Source organism: Panulirus ornatus, chromosome 4 (assembly GCF_036320965.1).
Source record: "Panulirus ornatus isolate Po-2019 chromosome 4, ASM3632096v1, whole genome shotgun sequence".
In the NCBI taxonomy this organism is placed as follows: domain Eukaryota; kingdom Metazoa; phylum Arthropoda; class Malacostraca; order Decapoda; family Palinuridae; genus Panulirus; species Panulirus ornatus.
Genome location: NC_092227.1, coordinates 64,857,647 through 64,874,627, shown reverse-complemented (window position 1 = coordinate 64,874,627; position 16,981 = coordinate 64,857,647). Strand labels below are relative to the sequence as shown.

The window sequence follows — 16,981 nt, the reverse complement described above, 5'->3', positions numbered from 1 at the left end:
AACACACTGAAAATCACTACACATAAAAGTGATTTGTGTCTATAAATGAGATTAGGTTTGATACATCATTTGATGATTCCTGAAGTGCCTCTTATATTCAAGATGGAGTAACTCTTTGTCATGATGAAGCAGACATTCCAAAAGATCTTCGGTTGCTGTAAGAATGGATTTCCCGACAGTAACAAAATTTTGTTAAAAAGGAAGTTAACAGACCCATTGTATAGAGTATCATGTGATACGATAAAGGAATTTGAACTCTATTTCTTATTGAGGTAGTAGCACTTGGTGGCTCTGCCGACCCGTCATTGTTACGTGACTAAGTGAAGGAGACTTGGACAGGAGTCAAGTGGTACATAACGAGAAATGCAATTACTTTAATCGTGTGGGAGGTCGTATATGCCAGCTATCATTGATTTTCTTCAGTATGATCATAATGGAACTCAGACAGCATGATATTTTGAAGTAACGAGTTTCTTGTACTCGTAATTACAGATAAGAGTACGTGCTTACTGTAGGGTGTTTACGATGAGGTTTAGCCCAAAGGAAAGGGCTGGCATTTAGCTCTCACCGCAGGGAAAATCTAGAGTTTTGAAGTCTTGTGTTACGTGTTGTAGAATACTACGTGTGAGATGGAGAGATTGTTTGTGGACTGAATGCTAGCAACCCACGTGTGGGTGAGGCACAGGTTAAGGACAGCAACCTGGACCAAAGGAGTGAAATTTGACAGCCGCTGAAGGTGCTGGCTCACTGCATACTCGCCACTCACCCTCCCAGTGCCCAGGCGGGTCGTCCTGGAAGTATTCCTCTCTGGTCGATGGCTGCCTTCCCCTTACCGAAACAGTTTTAAGCAACAACTTTGGCTAAGCAGCAAAGATTCGACTTAAAACAGTTCACGTGTTATTGACCTTTTACCTGATCCGTAAAAGGGTCAGGTCATAGGTCACATCATTATGCTCAAGGATCGTCTCGAGATGTTCAAGGGGTCGAACCATTGTGCTAAAGGATTTTCTTACCGTCGTGCTCAAGGGTTTGCACACACACACACACACACACACACACGCACGCACACAGCGGTTGAGGCCTGTACAGCTGGGGAGACTTGCACCTGAGCCTGGTATATGTAGGAACCTCAGATGGCCTGATCGCTTCCTCCCACCACGTTAAAAAATAGCATTACAGCTTCATTCTGTTGAGCGTTAGCACTGAAGCTTCATTATATGTTAAGCTTTAGCACTGAAGCTTCATTATATGTTAAGCTTTAGCACTGAAGCTTCATTCTGTTAAGCTTTAGCACTGAAGCTTCATTATATGTTAAGCTTTAGCACTGAAGCTTCATTCTGTTAAGCTTTAGCACTGAAGCTTCATTATATGTTAAGCTTTAGCACTGAAGCTTCATTCTGTTAAGCTTTAGCACTGAAGCTTCATTATATGTTAAGCTTTAGCACTGAAGCTTCATTCTGTTAAGCTTTAGCACTGAAGCTTCATTATATGTTAAGCTTTAGCACTGAAGCTTCATTCTGTTAAGCTTTAGCACTGAAGCTTCATTATGATATATGTTAAGCTTTAGCACTGAAGCTTCATTCTGTTAAGCTTTAGCACTGAAGCTTCATTATATGTTAAGCTTTAGCACTGAAGCTTCATTATATGTTAAGCTTTAGCAGTGAAGCTTCATTATATGTTAAGCTATAGCTCTAAGGCATCATTATATGTTGAGCTTTAGCTCTAAAGCTTCATTATGTATTAAGCTTTAGCAGTGAAGCTTCATTGTATGTTAAGCTAGAGCAGTGAAGCTTCATTCAAGTTGTATCTTCTGTTTCATCAGCTTGGTTTTGTCACGTACAATGTTTCATATGAATTTTTTTTTTTTTTTTTTTTTATGTATTGGCATTAGTTTTTTACCTAAATGACTTAACAGAACATGATGATCTATACATTAACTTCAGTACACATCCCGTTTTAACAAACTAAACTCGACGTTGATAAACTTACAGGAGAGTACGTCTCATTCTGAACCTAGGAAACGGAAATGTGTTTCGCTTCATAGAAATAAAATCGGACGAAAGCAGTTAACTCAGCGTTGAAATGTGTAATTGAATAGTTTATGCAGAAACCTCATTTTAGGTCAACTTTTTTATGATAACAGTGAAATGCATGACAGTCAGTCTTGGATTAACTTTGACCTTTATTGGATATCACAACTTGTAACACTGTGGTCAGGGTTCGTTAGCCATGATGTAGAAGGGAGAAGGTATTAGATCGTCTGTCTCATGTTTTTAAGAAAACCCTTGAAACCATTTGCGGATGCTGCTGCCTTGTTGTTAAACTGTACTTAAACCTTGTCGATTCAGTAGGACTGGAAGATTATCCGAAGGTTTCTGATTTTTTAATATCACTAAAGGAAAAGAAAAGAACTCGGGCGGAACATGAACAGATAGGTATGCAAACGAGGTAGGATGAGTAGGGGGAGAGACTCCGGAAATTAACGACACACTGAGGATTTAAGTTGGCTTTTGAGAGGTATTGATCCACGTGAGGGAGAATGTCTGTGAAGGAATCCTGCCCTGTGTACTCTGTGAGGGTACAGAAACACTTGGTCAGGACACTTGAGATGTTTAGGAAGGAGGATCAGCGCTAGTGGCATGCAGATAAGTGACTTTGTATTTGTTCAGAATCGCAAATGCCTGAATTGCAGGTCGAAATCAGTAGCAAGAACACTGAGTAAAAACGCCAAGTAAATGAAAATACAGAGACGTGTAGTTGCTGAGGGGGAAAAGAGGTGTAGTAGTTGAAGAGGGGGGAAACTAGTTTACCGAAAGGCATCAGGGGTTGAAGGAGAGGAGGTCATAAATCAATATTGTAGGTTACCATGATGGAGTAAACGCTAGCTCGGAAAAAGAAAAAGATGGAGTGCTGGACTATGTTCTTGGACTGCCAGGGGGCATTTGACTACCAACAGAGGACGGTAAGATTAGATATGGATTTCAGATGGTCAGGAGAATGGGGAATCCTTCGGCGGATCAATAGGTAATCAAGCGCAGGGAGACGAACCACACAGACATAGTTGCCTCCTCAAACTGGATTCAGGTAACCAGAGATGTTCCGGAGGCTCTGTCTTCCCAGATGGACTAGAACCATACCTGGTTATGTTTGCAGGTAACGTTGATTGAGGAGGTAATGAACGCTCAGGATTGCGACGGCTTACAAAGAGACGAAAGTCGAGCCCCCAGCTTTGATGGTCTACGTGGGTGATGAGTTTCCTCCCAGCGAAACGCAAAGTGAAGACACGATACAGTGAAATGAGATTCTGTTATGACTCAGATTGCAGGACACGTACCACAGGAATCTACGTGAGAGGCTCTTGGGAGTAGACGTAGTCCCAAGCATGTGCATGAAAGCCTGCAAGTACTTGGATAAGGTGTCGGAAAAAGAAGGCATGTGTACGAGTAGGAAAAGAAGTGTTAAGTGGTTCCAAGTGCCAAGGGAAGATCGGTCTGAGGCAGGGGTGTGTGCTGTCACCATGGCTGTTTGATTTGTCTATGGAAGGGGTCGTGAGGCAAGTATGCATTATGTAGGGGATGAAGGGGCGTGGGAACCGAGTCAGTTGTTGTTTGCTGATGACTCAGCACTGATGGAAGATTTTGAGTAGAAAATTGCAGAAGTTGGTGACTGTGTTTGGAAGTTTGTGAAAGGAGGAAGCCGATATGTAGATATGTATAAATGCATAAATATTAGTTTCAGTAGAGTAGAGGGACAAGTCAGTGCGGGTGAATTTTAAATGAGGAAAACTTTGATAAAGTGAAGGGTTTGGGGTGCCTGTGAGTGGCATTGGCGGCAAATTGAACCATGTTAGCTGAAGTGTTGTAGGGTGGGTGGGGGTGCTAAGATTCTGGGGGCATTGAATAATGTGAGGAAAGGGAGGTTGTTATCCTGGAGGGCAAAAATGGGCACGTTTGAAGTTGTAGTAGTCCCAGCAATATACAGATGCGACGCATGGGCTATAGATGAGGATGTGCGGAGAAGTGTGTATGTGTTGGGAATGATATGTTTAAGGACAGTACGTTTTGTGTTGTGGTTCGATCAAGTATAAAGGGTAAGCGAGAGGTGTGATAATGAATTGTGATAGAGCAGAAGAGGGTATGTTGAAATGGTCTGGACATATGTAGGTAATGAGTGAGGAAAGGTTGACAGGATGTGTGTGTTAGAGGTGGAGGGAACAAGAAGAGAGAGACCAATTAGGAGATAGTAAGGAGTGAAAAAGATCTTGCGATCGGGCCTAAACATGCAGGAGGGTGAAAGGAATTCAGCTAGAGAGTCGAGCGGCCTCTTCGTCTGTTGTTGGCGCTACCTCGCAAACGCAGGAAGCTGCGGTCAACTATGGGGAGAAAATAAGGCCAAAAATTGGGCAACAGCGATTGTGCCCGAAGCAGAGATACATAGGAAGAGGATAGGATGATAAGGTACATTAATGCGAGGGTCTTGGAGGTCTGCAGTTTGCTGATTGGGGTAGGGGTTGGGGAATGAATCATCATCTGTTTGCAGATGACACGGTTGTGGTGGCTGACTCTTGATAGATAGCAGAAAATAGCTGAACGTAATAAGAAGAAAAGTAAGGTAATTGAGTGGGGGGAGGGGAGGGGGTGTTGAAGCCGAATGGTATGGGTGCGAGTTTAAAACGAGAGGCCGTAGAGGAAGTGGAGTGAACATGGCTGTTGATGGAACCTTGGCTGGGTTAGTGAGTCGCAGGGTTACAAGAGAGGATTACTTTCATGTGGATTTTGAGTACATGGGAAGGATAGATAACATGATGAGGTTGTCTGCTTGAAAACAATAATGGTATCGTAAGTTCATAGTTGGTAAAAGTACACAGGAAAGACAACAAGGCGGAAGGCACTCTCCAACACACCACTTCCTCTGTCTCAACAGCTTGCAGGAATATCCCTAAGAAGACACACCTTTTAGTATGTAGAGGTTATACTGTCATGAAAATTATATGGGAAAGTGTGAATGATGAGAGTAATCTAAAGTAATAGTGTAGCGGTATACCCCGGGAGGAGAGACAAATCTTAAAGTGAATTATATGGTTAATGGATGTTGAGAGGGCTGACCAGGATGTGTTGACATGGTCCAAACATATTGAAGGGATGAACGAAGAGGATCTGGAGGTCAAAAGTGAGGGAGAAAGAGAGAAGGGGAAATTGAGGAGTAGATGGAAGGATGGAGTGGATAAAGGGTTTTGGAGTATTGGGTCCTGAACATTCAGGATGGCCACTGGTGTACAATGTACAACATGAGTTGCAGCAAAGTGGTATACGGGTCGGCGACGTGCTGTCACTGGGCTGAACCAGAGCATTAGAAGCGATCAAGGTAAACTATGGAGCAATGTGTGGGGCTTAGTTTTGGATGGTGGTTGCTGGATTTGGGACATCATAAATGAGAGCTAGAGACTGTGTAAATATGGTCATGGTTCGTTTGTTCCCGACGCTGCCTCATGAAAACGGTTAAGGCAAATGTGTGTGTGTGATACTGCAGTAAGAGCTAAGTGATGCGCATAATCTATTTATTGATAACTGATGTATATATATATATATATATATATATATATATATATATATATATATATATATATATATATATATAAGGATGTTGGAAAGGATCACAATTTTGCGCATGAACAAGTATATTCCTATGAGTCCACGGGGAAAGTTCCCAAGTGCACTTTCGTGTAATAATCACATCATCAGGGGAGATACAAGAAAGAAATATAAGTCAGTTGATATACAACAAAGAGACGTAGCTAGGACGCAATTTGGTAAACAAATGATTGCCCAAGACAGACAACGAGCGTATCATAAACTTATGTGGACAAGAAGGGGAGTTGTTTACAAATTTTATCAACAGTAAGCCTATTCAGTATATATATATATATATATATATATATATATATATATATATATATATATATATATATATATGTATATTTTTTTTTTTTTTTTTTTTTTTATACTTTGTCGCTGTCTCCCGCGTTTGCGAGGTAGCGCAAGGAAACAGACGAAAGAAATGGCCCCCCCCCCCCATACACATGTATATATATACGTCCACACACACAAATATACATACCTACACAGCTTTCCATGGTTTACCCCAGACGCTTCACATGCCCTGATTCAATCCACCGACAGCACGTCAACCCCGGTATACCACATCGCTCCAACTCACTCTATTCCTTGCCCTCCTTTCACCCTCCTGCATGTTCAGGCCCCGATCACACGAAATCTTTTTCACTCCATCTTTCCACCTCCAATTTGGTCTCCCTCTTCTCCTTGCTCCCTCCACCTCCGACACATATATCCTCTTGGTCAATCTTTCCTCACTCATCCTCTCCATGTGCCCAAACCACTTCAAAACACCCTCTTCTGCTCTCTCAACCACGCTCTTTTTATTTCCACACATCTCTCTTACCCTTACGTTACTCACTCGATCAAACCACCTCACACCACACATTGTCCTCAAACATCTCATTTCCAGTACATCCATCCTCCTGCGCACAACTCTATCCATAGCCCACGCCTCGCAACCATACAACATTGTTGGAACCACTATTCCTTCAAACATACCCATTATATGTATATATATATATATATATATATATATATATATATATATATATATATATATATATATATATATAAGGATATTGGAAAGGATCACAATTTTGCGCATGAACAAGTATATTCCTATGAGTCCACGGGGAAAGTTCCCAAGTGCACTTTCGTGTAATAATCACATCATCAGCGGAGATGCAAGAAAGAAATATAAGTCAGTTGATATACAACAAAGAGACGTAGCTAGGACGCAATTTGGTAAACAAGTGATTGCCCAAGACAGACAACGAGCGTATCATAAACTTATGTGGACAAGAAGGGGAGTTGTTTACAAATTTTATCAACAGTAAGCCTATTCAGTATATATATATATATATATATATATATATATATATATATATATATATATATATATATTACCCCAGGATCCCTTTGCCTGGAGCTCTTACAACTCCTGCTGCGCAGTTTTCAGTATCAGGGAAATTGTGGACTCTTTGGAGTAAAATGTTCTTTTACGAAACTTTACTCCTGATGATACAGCCTTGCCACAGGCGACTGTCACACACCCTTTTCGCGCAGGTGGGGTTTATATATATATATATATATATATATATATATATATATATATATATATATATATATATATATATATAAACCTTTTTTCGGTTGTCGCCCATCTTGTAACCGGTTTCTCTGCAGTCTTTCTAAGAGTGTCTTAAGGTGTACGAAAGAGAGTTGCATTAGGCTATTCATAGTCTCTCTGGGGCTCTGCTGATGTCAAAGCTTTTGTACCCTCGACACTTTTCCTGTCCTTTCTCTTTCTTTCATTCCGTTTTCTTTAGACCCTTAGACTCGCTCTCGGTGGAATTAGGTGGCAGATATATGTGTTATACCTGAGAGGCGCGTGTGCACCAGTGCTTGGGTAATACTATCATATCCTCTTTTGCAATTTTTGTCCTCAGTTTTGTGAAATATTTTGTTCTTTCACCATTGAATCGCTTCGATATGATTTTGGAGAACTTCATCCAGATCGAGCGAACTTATGCTCACATGCCCACAGATGGTGGGCACCGGACAGATGGCTTCTCTGATGCTTCGTGTGGCATACTTACAAATGTGTTGCTTCGTCTGGCATACTTACAGATATGTCGCTCCGTCTGGCGTACTTACAAATGTGAAGCATTTGTTTGGCTGGATGATGATCTGTCTGGCTAAAATACAGATGTTAAACGCGAGTCTGATTGCCTGTGTGATGTTGTGGCTAGTGAACGTACAGACGTGGGTTAAGTGATGTTTCGTGTGATATAACTTTGCACACAAGCCTGACGACTCAAGTGATGTCTTGATTGGCTAGCTCATAGATGTGGATCACTAGTCATATTGCGTGAGTGATGCTTCTTATATAAGTCGCAAAACGCTCAGAACACATGGGTTTATTGATATCGGTTTATATGATTTATTACAGTACGTGCATGAGTGTTAAATCATCAGGTTTTAGTATCATTGACACTTGGGTGTGTTGGTTCGCAGACCATATCTTTTAAGTACAGATCGTGTTAGTTATGACCTTTTTTTCTTTATGATAATGATAATACTGAACACTTCGGCAGTGCAAGAGAACTTAATTTTCTTTCGCTTTTATCCCGAGTTTCTGGTATTGTAGCCAAGGATGATCAAAGTTTGTAATTAAGCGGAAATGGTAGTCGAATTGTGGAGTGAGTATAAACGGAAATGAACTGCGAGAGATGATAACAAAGATAGAAGAACAGATGACATGATAGTGTGAGTGATGGAAGTTATAATAATGTAGACTTAGAATATGTGTATGGATGATAGTGAAGCCGGAAAAAAGGAATGGTTGACTGGGAAGTGGGTGATGGAAATGAAGTGGGTAATGGGGGAGGAAGTGGTTGAGAGGTAATGGAGGTTGGACAAATGTATGAAGCAAAGACTTTACGTAACTCAGGAATTGTATAGTTTTGAGCTTGATTTACCAAGATATATATTATTTTAGGTATTTTATTTGGAAAAGTTTTCAAATGCTTTGTTCTTAAAAGTAAGGAACTTGCATACTTCACTGACGTAATATTCAAATTATTTAGCAGTTTCCTTGTCATGTTCGAAAGCAGAGTATATCGGTGTGTTCAAGAAACTTTTATTATAATTACGACTTTGCGAAAGAACAATTTATGTAGAATATTATAAGTAGATATTATATATTGACACGTAAGTAAAAGTAAACACTTATATGTTATCATAATAGTCTTAGACTTGCAAGGAAAAAAGATTCACTTTTTTTGACACGAGGTGTATTAGATTTACTGATACGTTTTATATTAGGAGGAGCAGTGGAAAAGCCCATTCGTATTTCTTCAGCCATATATATATATATATATATATATATATATATATATATATATATATATATATATATATATATATTATATATATATCCTTTCCCTTTTAATACGTTATGTTAGCGGTGTGGTCAGAACCCCAGCAGGCGAAGTAGAGATGTGGGTAACTGGAGGAGGATTACAAGGGATATTTACATTGAGGATATTCGTTTTTCGTCTCCTTCCAGGTTGTGTCATGTGTCACTTCCAGGTTGTGTCATGTGTCACTTCCAGGTTGTGTCATGTGTCACCTCCAGGTTGTGTCATGTGTCACTTCCAGGTTGTGTCATGTGTCACTTCCAGGTTGTGTCATGTGTCACTTCCATGTGCTATATTTTCAAAGTGCGATCGTTGGAAATATCATCAGCCAATTCATCTTAGTCATTGTTACTAAGATACAATTTGGTTGTTGCGGCTTTTAATCAGTGGATTTCTCAACCAGTCAGAGCTGGATGCATGTCGAGAGGACTGCTGATTCATCCTCCAGTAATTCCAGTTACTCGCAAACAAGTGGTAAATGAACTTTACTACCTTGCTGTAGTAGAATTTGAGAACATGTTGTCACTCCCCATCTTTTCGCTGTTTGCCTTCGCCATATCTTTCCATTTCATAGTACTTTATTTTATCCCTAGCATGGTCCAGTTAACCTCGCCCACGTGTGCCAAAGTAAAATGGCTTATTTCGTCAGGTTTCATCATCCTGTGATTCACAAGACTCCTCTCGATTCACAGGGAGACTCGTGATTCAGTAGATTCCTGATTCACAAGACTCTTGATTCGCGAGAGTTGAAGAGGCAAGAATTTCACCTTACATCGTCTCCTTTCATCCCCCTAAAGCAGCAGTTTTCCCCTTGATTGTCATCTAGTTTCTGGATGAAGGATAAGGTTTACGTACCGAGACCTGAACTCATCACAAAAGCTTGCCAAACGAGCTCGATGTGAGTGGTCGTCGGCTTCTGACGTTCTAAGCTTATCTTCAAGACTTCGTCCTGTGCAGTTTTAAGTTCGCGTCTCAGCGTTCCTGCTGCCACCTCTTCATGGTGCTAAAAACGATGTCTTTTTTTTTTTTTTTTTCGTCTTTTCCTTTCTATGTCCTCGTGTCACTAATGGCACAAGACCTTGGAATTGAGCAAGCCATTGAAGGAGTGCCGTCGTTGCAAATTTCTACACGATTTCCACTGTAAGGTAATAGATCGTTGGGAGTCATTCAATTACCCGTGTCTCTCATGACCTGCTTTATTCATTTCTTTTTTTTCAGTCATCAGAAGTTATACCATTTTATCACATCCCTTCGATATCCGTCGCCTCCTTTACTTGGAGAGCTGTAAAAACTTTTTTTTTTTTCTTTAACCTTTTTCATTGTATCAGCTGATGCCTGCTGACGGTGCAGCCAGAAAGAGGGTCTATATCAGGCAGGTCTGATCATCTGGTTGGCCGAACTGTAGCACTGCAAGCTACAAAGACCGAAGTATGTCGCTACCTAATTCATGAGCCTTTTAGATTTGTATGGCGCACCAGGGAGATATCTCTTGAATACTAGAGAGAGATTTGCGTCATACCAGGGAGATATCTGGCATACTAAGGAGATAATGGTAGCCACATCCGGGAGATGTCTGTGCTATAATAATGTGTCGATGTTTTCCGGTCGAGATTCATTGAGCCAAATCGTACAACAGCGTTTTCTTTCTTCCACTTGACTGTCCATTCAGTTTTGTGTAATTTTCTAGTGTTTAAAGTTTGAATAGTTATCCCTCTTTTTTATTTATGTTACAGGCATATAGTTGGCCACTGTACATGAAGATGTCTTTGTATAGTTGGCCACTGTACATGAAGATGTCTTTGTTTTTCATGCAAATTAGATATTGCATTGTTAACCAGAAAAATTTTGTTTTCTAAGAAACCTGGTAATTCGTGTTTGTTGCAGGATATTCAGTAAGTTTTCTCACTCCTTAGGTGTCCTGTAAATATTTGAATGACTACCTACCAAGCAAAGAGAAAAAAAAAGAAGCTTTGATCTAAATACATGGATACTGCCATTAAGCATTGTATTTTTTTTTTCACATAGATTGGAGGTTATAGAAGCTACACACAAAAAATTTATTTTTTTTGGTTTAAATCACACCAGAATTTTTATATTATAGGGTATTTTTATGTCAGGCGAGTAAACACATGTGTCCAACACCTAATTTTAGCGACCATTTCCATCAAACGGGTGGCCGATAACACAAACACTGCCAGCCACCACCAGCCCCAACGCATAATTAACTCCGGCGAACATTTCCACCAAACATATTCATGATAGTACAAACAGTAGCAGCGAGCAGTACCACCAGCGCATACTAAACTACCTCTGGTTGGAAAACAGGAAGTTATTCACTTAAATCCCTACAGAATCTGATTTAAAAAAAAAAAATGTGGATTTCTTGATTATTATAATTTAGTCTTTTGAACACGACAGTTAGACTTCTGTGTATGATACCGTGACATACACACATGACCTCACCGATTGAGGGTCAGGGTCAAATAGCAGGCAATCATACCGAAGGGTCATAGCGTCATACTGAAAGGAGTTAACATAATACTTTGCAGTGTACTGTAAACTTTGGTGTTTTGATATAGTATTACTACACGAAAATCGATAAAGTTTAACGCTGTTTTTTTCTAGTGTATGTTTTGGATGGAGGGATTGGCCATGGTCAATATTGGATGTATGTTTCTTGGTTCTTTGTTGTCATAGTTGTCCTAAATTTTCCCTTTTAGAGTAGATAAAAGATCATATGTTTGATATTTTATATCATTGTCTGGCGAGGTTGGTCATAAACTTGAGGGTTAAATTTTGATGGATCTTGTTGCCACCTTATCATATAATGAGAGAATATCATGTTCCATATATTGTACTTGTGGTAGGAAAGTTTATGATTGGTTTCTACGATTATTGATATCTTGTCTTTGTGTCTTAAGAAAATCTGACCAATAAAGGGCAAGGCTTGGAAGGAGAGTGAAGGTGTAGGATGGAAAGATATAGTTTACAATTCTACTAAATCTGTGATGTCCGGCATCATACCAGTTTGACGTAAGAGTAACGTCTTCCATTCGACATTTTCTTTTATTACTGCAGAAAATCGATTGATGAATGTATATTCTAAGTTTCCATTGTACTTTTGCACTATAAATAGTTGCGTTATAGGAATGAAGCAGCAGTTATGTTTGTTTCACGTGTTTAATGCGGGTTCTGACGTTGTGGTATATAAACAAACCGATCGACATGGAACCTAGAAATATAAGCATAACCCATGAGGACATGATACGAAAAAAAAAAAAAAAAAAAAACTGTTTGGTTATCAGAAATATGAATGTGTTTATAAAGAAATGTGGTAGAAAAATGGTCCAAACTAACATGGTTGAAACCGCATAGATTCTAAATTGAAGTTTATGATTTATTGAAGGAAATAGGGTTTTCAGCGGTACCCTTAAATCATACTTCATTTCTGAAGTTCACTCATCCACGTACTCTTCATGAAGTCTCCTTAAGGTGGTCGTTCGTGGTCTTCCTGATTGTATAGACTGAAGACTTGGAGAAATAATCGGGAGTCATGTGACAGTGAAAACCAAAAGCTTGTTCCCCGTCGTAGATAGAACTGATGATATATACATATAATGAGTTTTACGAGTTACTTGTGCCTTCGTACTCCCTCACTTTCGAACCCCCCTGTCTCCTTTATTAAGGTAGTAAAGGAAAAGATGTCAGTAATTGGATAAGCTGATAAGTTGGCGATTGGACTCATAAGTTACTTGATGGTGTCCATAGATATGTAATTATGTAATGAAGACTACCATTACACCCTCTTAATTAAAGACACATTCATTATCATAATTGTGCCATGTTTTCTTTCACATTAACATTAGTCTGTAAGTAATTAAAGCTATAAATGTTGTCACGATTAGATAATGAATCTAACGGATCCGTATGATTTTGTTTTCTGACGTCATTTGCGTGATATGCTGATGACCACCATGACCCTAGTTGCTCAGTCAGAACTGAACACAAATGGAGACTCAGACCTGGTGTGTTCACATCATGTGTTCCCCTTGAATGGAGAAAGGTTAACATGACTGAAATCAGGCGTCCTTTCATCGCATCGGTATTGCACCATGTCCTCTGCAGACAAGTTAGCTGATCACTGGGTTGCAAGAAATTCCGTCCTTGTGTGTTAGCTTCCTCCTCGTTATTATAAGCCATTGTTCCTGTGTCACCTAAGATTCAGTACTGTAAATCAGTCATGTGTAAGCTCTATCAGCTAATTTCACCGGCGTGACGAGAAAGTAGCCACTGTACAGAATGCTCTTTAGCGAAAGGCCTCTACTTATCAACCTATTCATTTTCTTTTTGTAATTTTTATGTCATCTTTAAAATCGTCCATGTCTAGGCCGCCTCCCACCAACTAAAGAAATTTGTAAGTTCATGCGGTGTCCACGAGATGACTCTTAAAAAGTTTATTGGTGTGATAATAATGCCTCTCGATAGATATCACTCTTTGTGTGTTATTCTCCAACGCGCGCTTCACCTTAGTATATCTACGATACCATGAGAACAGTGTTGATGGTAAAACGTCCCAGGAAACCCATATGTTTATATACGATATGCTGAGCTGGACTACTGGTGGCTCTGTAAAGAGATTCGTCCTTTTAGATCACATGGTTACTGAGGGTGGAAAGTGTGGCGATGATTGGAACAGTTCATGACATTTTAAAGACTAAATGTCGCTAATTAACTTGATTTTGCTTTTCAAGATTGTCAAATTTGCATTTTGTGAACTGATGTTACTCCAAATACAATAATTGTGTCTGGGTACACTACCGCTATGGGTCTACTTCCCTGACATTTTCTTAAGCGTCTTTAGAGATTTCCTTGATGTATTATTACCTTTAATTATAGTCTTTGGAACACAGTTTAGGGAGAAGGTGGTTAGCTTAGCACATGGAACTCGGGATTTTATGACAGTAGTACAACTGCGACACTCAAAATTTCTGCACTCAGATGAACAGAAAACAGCTCACCTTTTAAGCCTCTGGTCGTCATATAGTTGTTGTGGCTATTAATGTGTTCATACACGGGTGCCATCAACGATACATTTATCCTTCCTTGGTGTTCGAGCTGCCCCGCTCTGTAGCCTCATACGGTCATTATCATTCACTTACATTATCATTTATTATGTGGATTTATTCTATCGTCTTAACCTGTTGCTTGTCATTAGATTTACTTTCATAGTATTTGCCAGTGTGCTTAAGTTCAGTAGTATTATTTATTTCTTACTTAATGGTCTTTTCCTCCTTAGCGAGACAGTGTGAGAAACAGACGAACAATGGCCTCATTTGCATACCTAGAATCTCTGTACTTAGCATGTGTAATGTACTGAGACCAGGGCTTACCATCCACAACCAAGCCTCACAGACTACTCCACGGTTTACCTTAAATCGTATCATGTCCTCTGCTTCACCTCACCAGCAGCACATCGCCCCCAGATGCCACATTTCTCCCACCCAGCCGGTCACAAGCACATCCCTCGCCCTCCTGATGTTCAGGCGGTAATACGCCAAACCTTCCTTCTATCCATCCTTTCATCTCCGTGTCGATCTATCACTCCACTTTGCTCCCTTCACTTCTGACTCGTAGACCTTCTTTGTCAGTTTCCAGTAACTCGCCTCATCACGTGCCAACACTAGTGATACTAATGCAGTGGTAATGCCCTCACCTTATACTTCTGTAATGATTAGTAATAGTAGTAGTGGTGCATTTACACTTGGGCTATACAGACTAATGTCACTGAGTTCTTGAACGTGTGACGCGAGGTTTGATGGCGAGCTGTGTTCTGTTGCAGGGAAGCGGTGGGCGTGCCCGTGCTGTCCAACGGCAACATCCAGTACCTGGCGGACGTACAGCGCTGCCTGACGGCCACCGGCGCCGACGGAGTCATGAGTGCCGAGGGCAACCTGCACAACCCGGCCCTCTACAGGGGCACCCACCCCCCAGTGTGGCAGATGTCCCTCGAGTACCTCCAGCTGGCCACACAGTACCCGTGCCCCACCAGCTACGCCCGGGGACACGTCTTCAAGCTCCTCCACCACTGGTATGTCCTCATTCTCATTACTGTCTTAACTATAAGTGTGGCGTTGTGTGCAAGAACTTTATAGATGTATGTGATTTACACCCACATGCACATGGCGACGCGCGTGCGCCTTGAAGATTAGAGGTTAATGAAAGGTGTAAAGAAAACGAGAAGTATTCACCAGTTTTAAAGGACGTGCAATTTTGTTATTTTTTATTTTTATTTTAAAGAACCGGTCATAGTTATTGCGAAAGACAAAAGAGGTTAGAGAGTTCCAGAGCTCCGAGGTGTAGGGAAAGAAACAGTCGTCAAAACTGCTCACCCTTGAGTCACGCATGACTCGTGACCTACCAACTTGCCAAGTATTGCGTGGTGTAGCTGGTGTTGGGGGCATACAAACGGCCAACTCTCGGGAGCAAAAACTAAAGTAATATCCACAGAAGAGGGAAAATGAGCCAACTTTGTGGCGTAGGGCAAGTGGGTCTAGTTTTAAAGTTAACCAGGAAGAGTTAATAAGTCGGACTGCTTTGGACTAGACTGTGCAAGTAAGGCTGCAGTGATAGAACCAACCCGGATTTGAGAGCATTGCTCCATAAAAGGACGGATCAGTCCTTTGTATAAACGAAGCAACTGTTAGGAAGAAAGAGATTTTAACATCTAATCAGGGCTCCTAGTTTCTTAGAGACAGACTTGGCAGTTTCCGTATTAAGGTATTGTGTGTATTTTACAGTCATACCAAGTATGTTCACGAAGTCAAGAGTTGGAATTACAGATCCGTCAAAGGAGAGAGAAAAGTTGTGACGAATTTTCGTTACAGAGATGGACAGAAATTTGATCTTGGAGGCATTATATATATCAAGCGCAATCCTTCCTAGCGATCAGACATTCTTCTATGCTTCACGGAACGATTCACTGGATCGAATCTAAATATCCTATGCATTGTGGTTTTTAAGTGTTCTGACACTGCATCTTGTAAGACAGAACTCGTTTGTTCTGTAGTGTTTAGCTAGTTGCAGTTATCATACTCTACTGCCGAAATGTGTTGTAGCTTGTGAGGAGGAAAGGAAAAATAAACTCCCACACGTCTGCTGGGTAAACTACGTGGATATTGGGGTAACGCAGATCTCTCGTGTGCCTGACATGCATACAAGGTTGTGTCTTTTCTGTGATTTTTTTTTCTGTTTTATCACTTAACGTTTTGAGGTAGAACTTTTTGTCCTTTTTCTAGATTTTTTATTTGATTTGTTTCCCAACTTTTTTCTCCCCATTTTAGTGCTGAAAAGTTATATTGTGACCGAAAAGGAAAAGGGAATGTACACGTTAAAGGCACTGGAGGTGAGGAAACACGTCACCTTAGAGGAATCCTGGGTTCGTGAGCAAGAAACTTGGTCATTTGGTCATAAGGTCGAAAATTCGGGGACCATATTTGTCTTGTAGGAAGACTGGCGTTCACATTTACAATCTTGCGATGTCTTTAATTGGTATGGAGGTTTTGCGTGGACAGACGGATCCGTGAGGGAGAGCTGGCTGCAGCTATTGATGAAATAACTATTCCAACACACAGGGTAGTGTGTCCTTCAGGACATAGTCGACTCCTGCGTGATGAGCATCAGGGAGTGTTGGGGCATTAACGTCGGCCAGCTTTTCATTGCTGTCATTCGACTGAACCAGCAGGGCATGTGAAGCGTGCTGGGTAAAACATGGAAAGGTGTGTGGGGCCTGGATGTGGATAGGTGGCTGTGGTTTTGGTGACATAGAGAATGGATGTGATTGGATATCTTTCTTTCATACTATTCGCCGTTTACCGCGTTAGCGAGGTAGCGTTAAGAACAGAGGACTGGGCCTTAGAGGGAATATCCTCACCTGGCCCCCTTCTC

At 40.7% G+C, this 16,981-nt stretch overlaps 1 protein-coding gene across 2 annotated transcripts in view; it reads left to right on the top strand.

Moving 5' to 3' along the window:
• Positions 1 to 16,981, top strand: part of Dus1 (Dihydrouridine synthase 1) — a 581,018-nt gene that overhangs the window by 515,795 nt on the left and 48,242 nt on the right. For both annotated transcript variants that reach the window (XM_071695632.1, XM_071695640.1), the window contains exon 6: positions 14,877 to 15,125. In XM_071695632.1, coding sequence (XP_071551733.1) covers positions 14,877 to 15,125 — 249 coding nt within the window. The remainder of the gene's footprint in view (positions 1 to 14,876; positions 15,126 to 16,981) is intronic.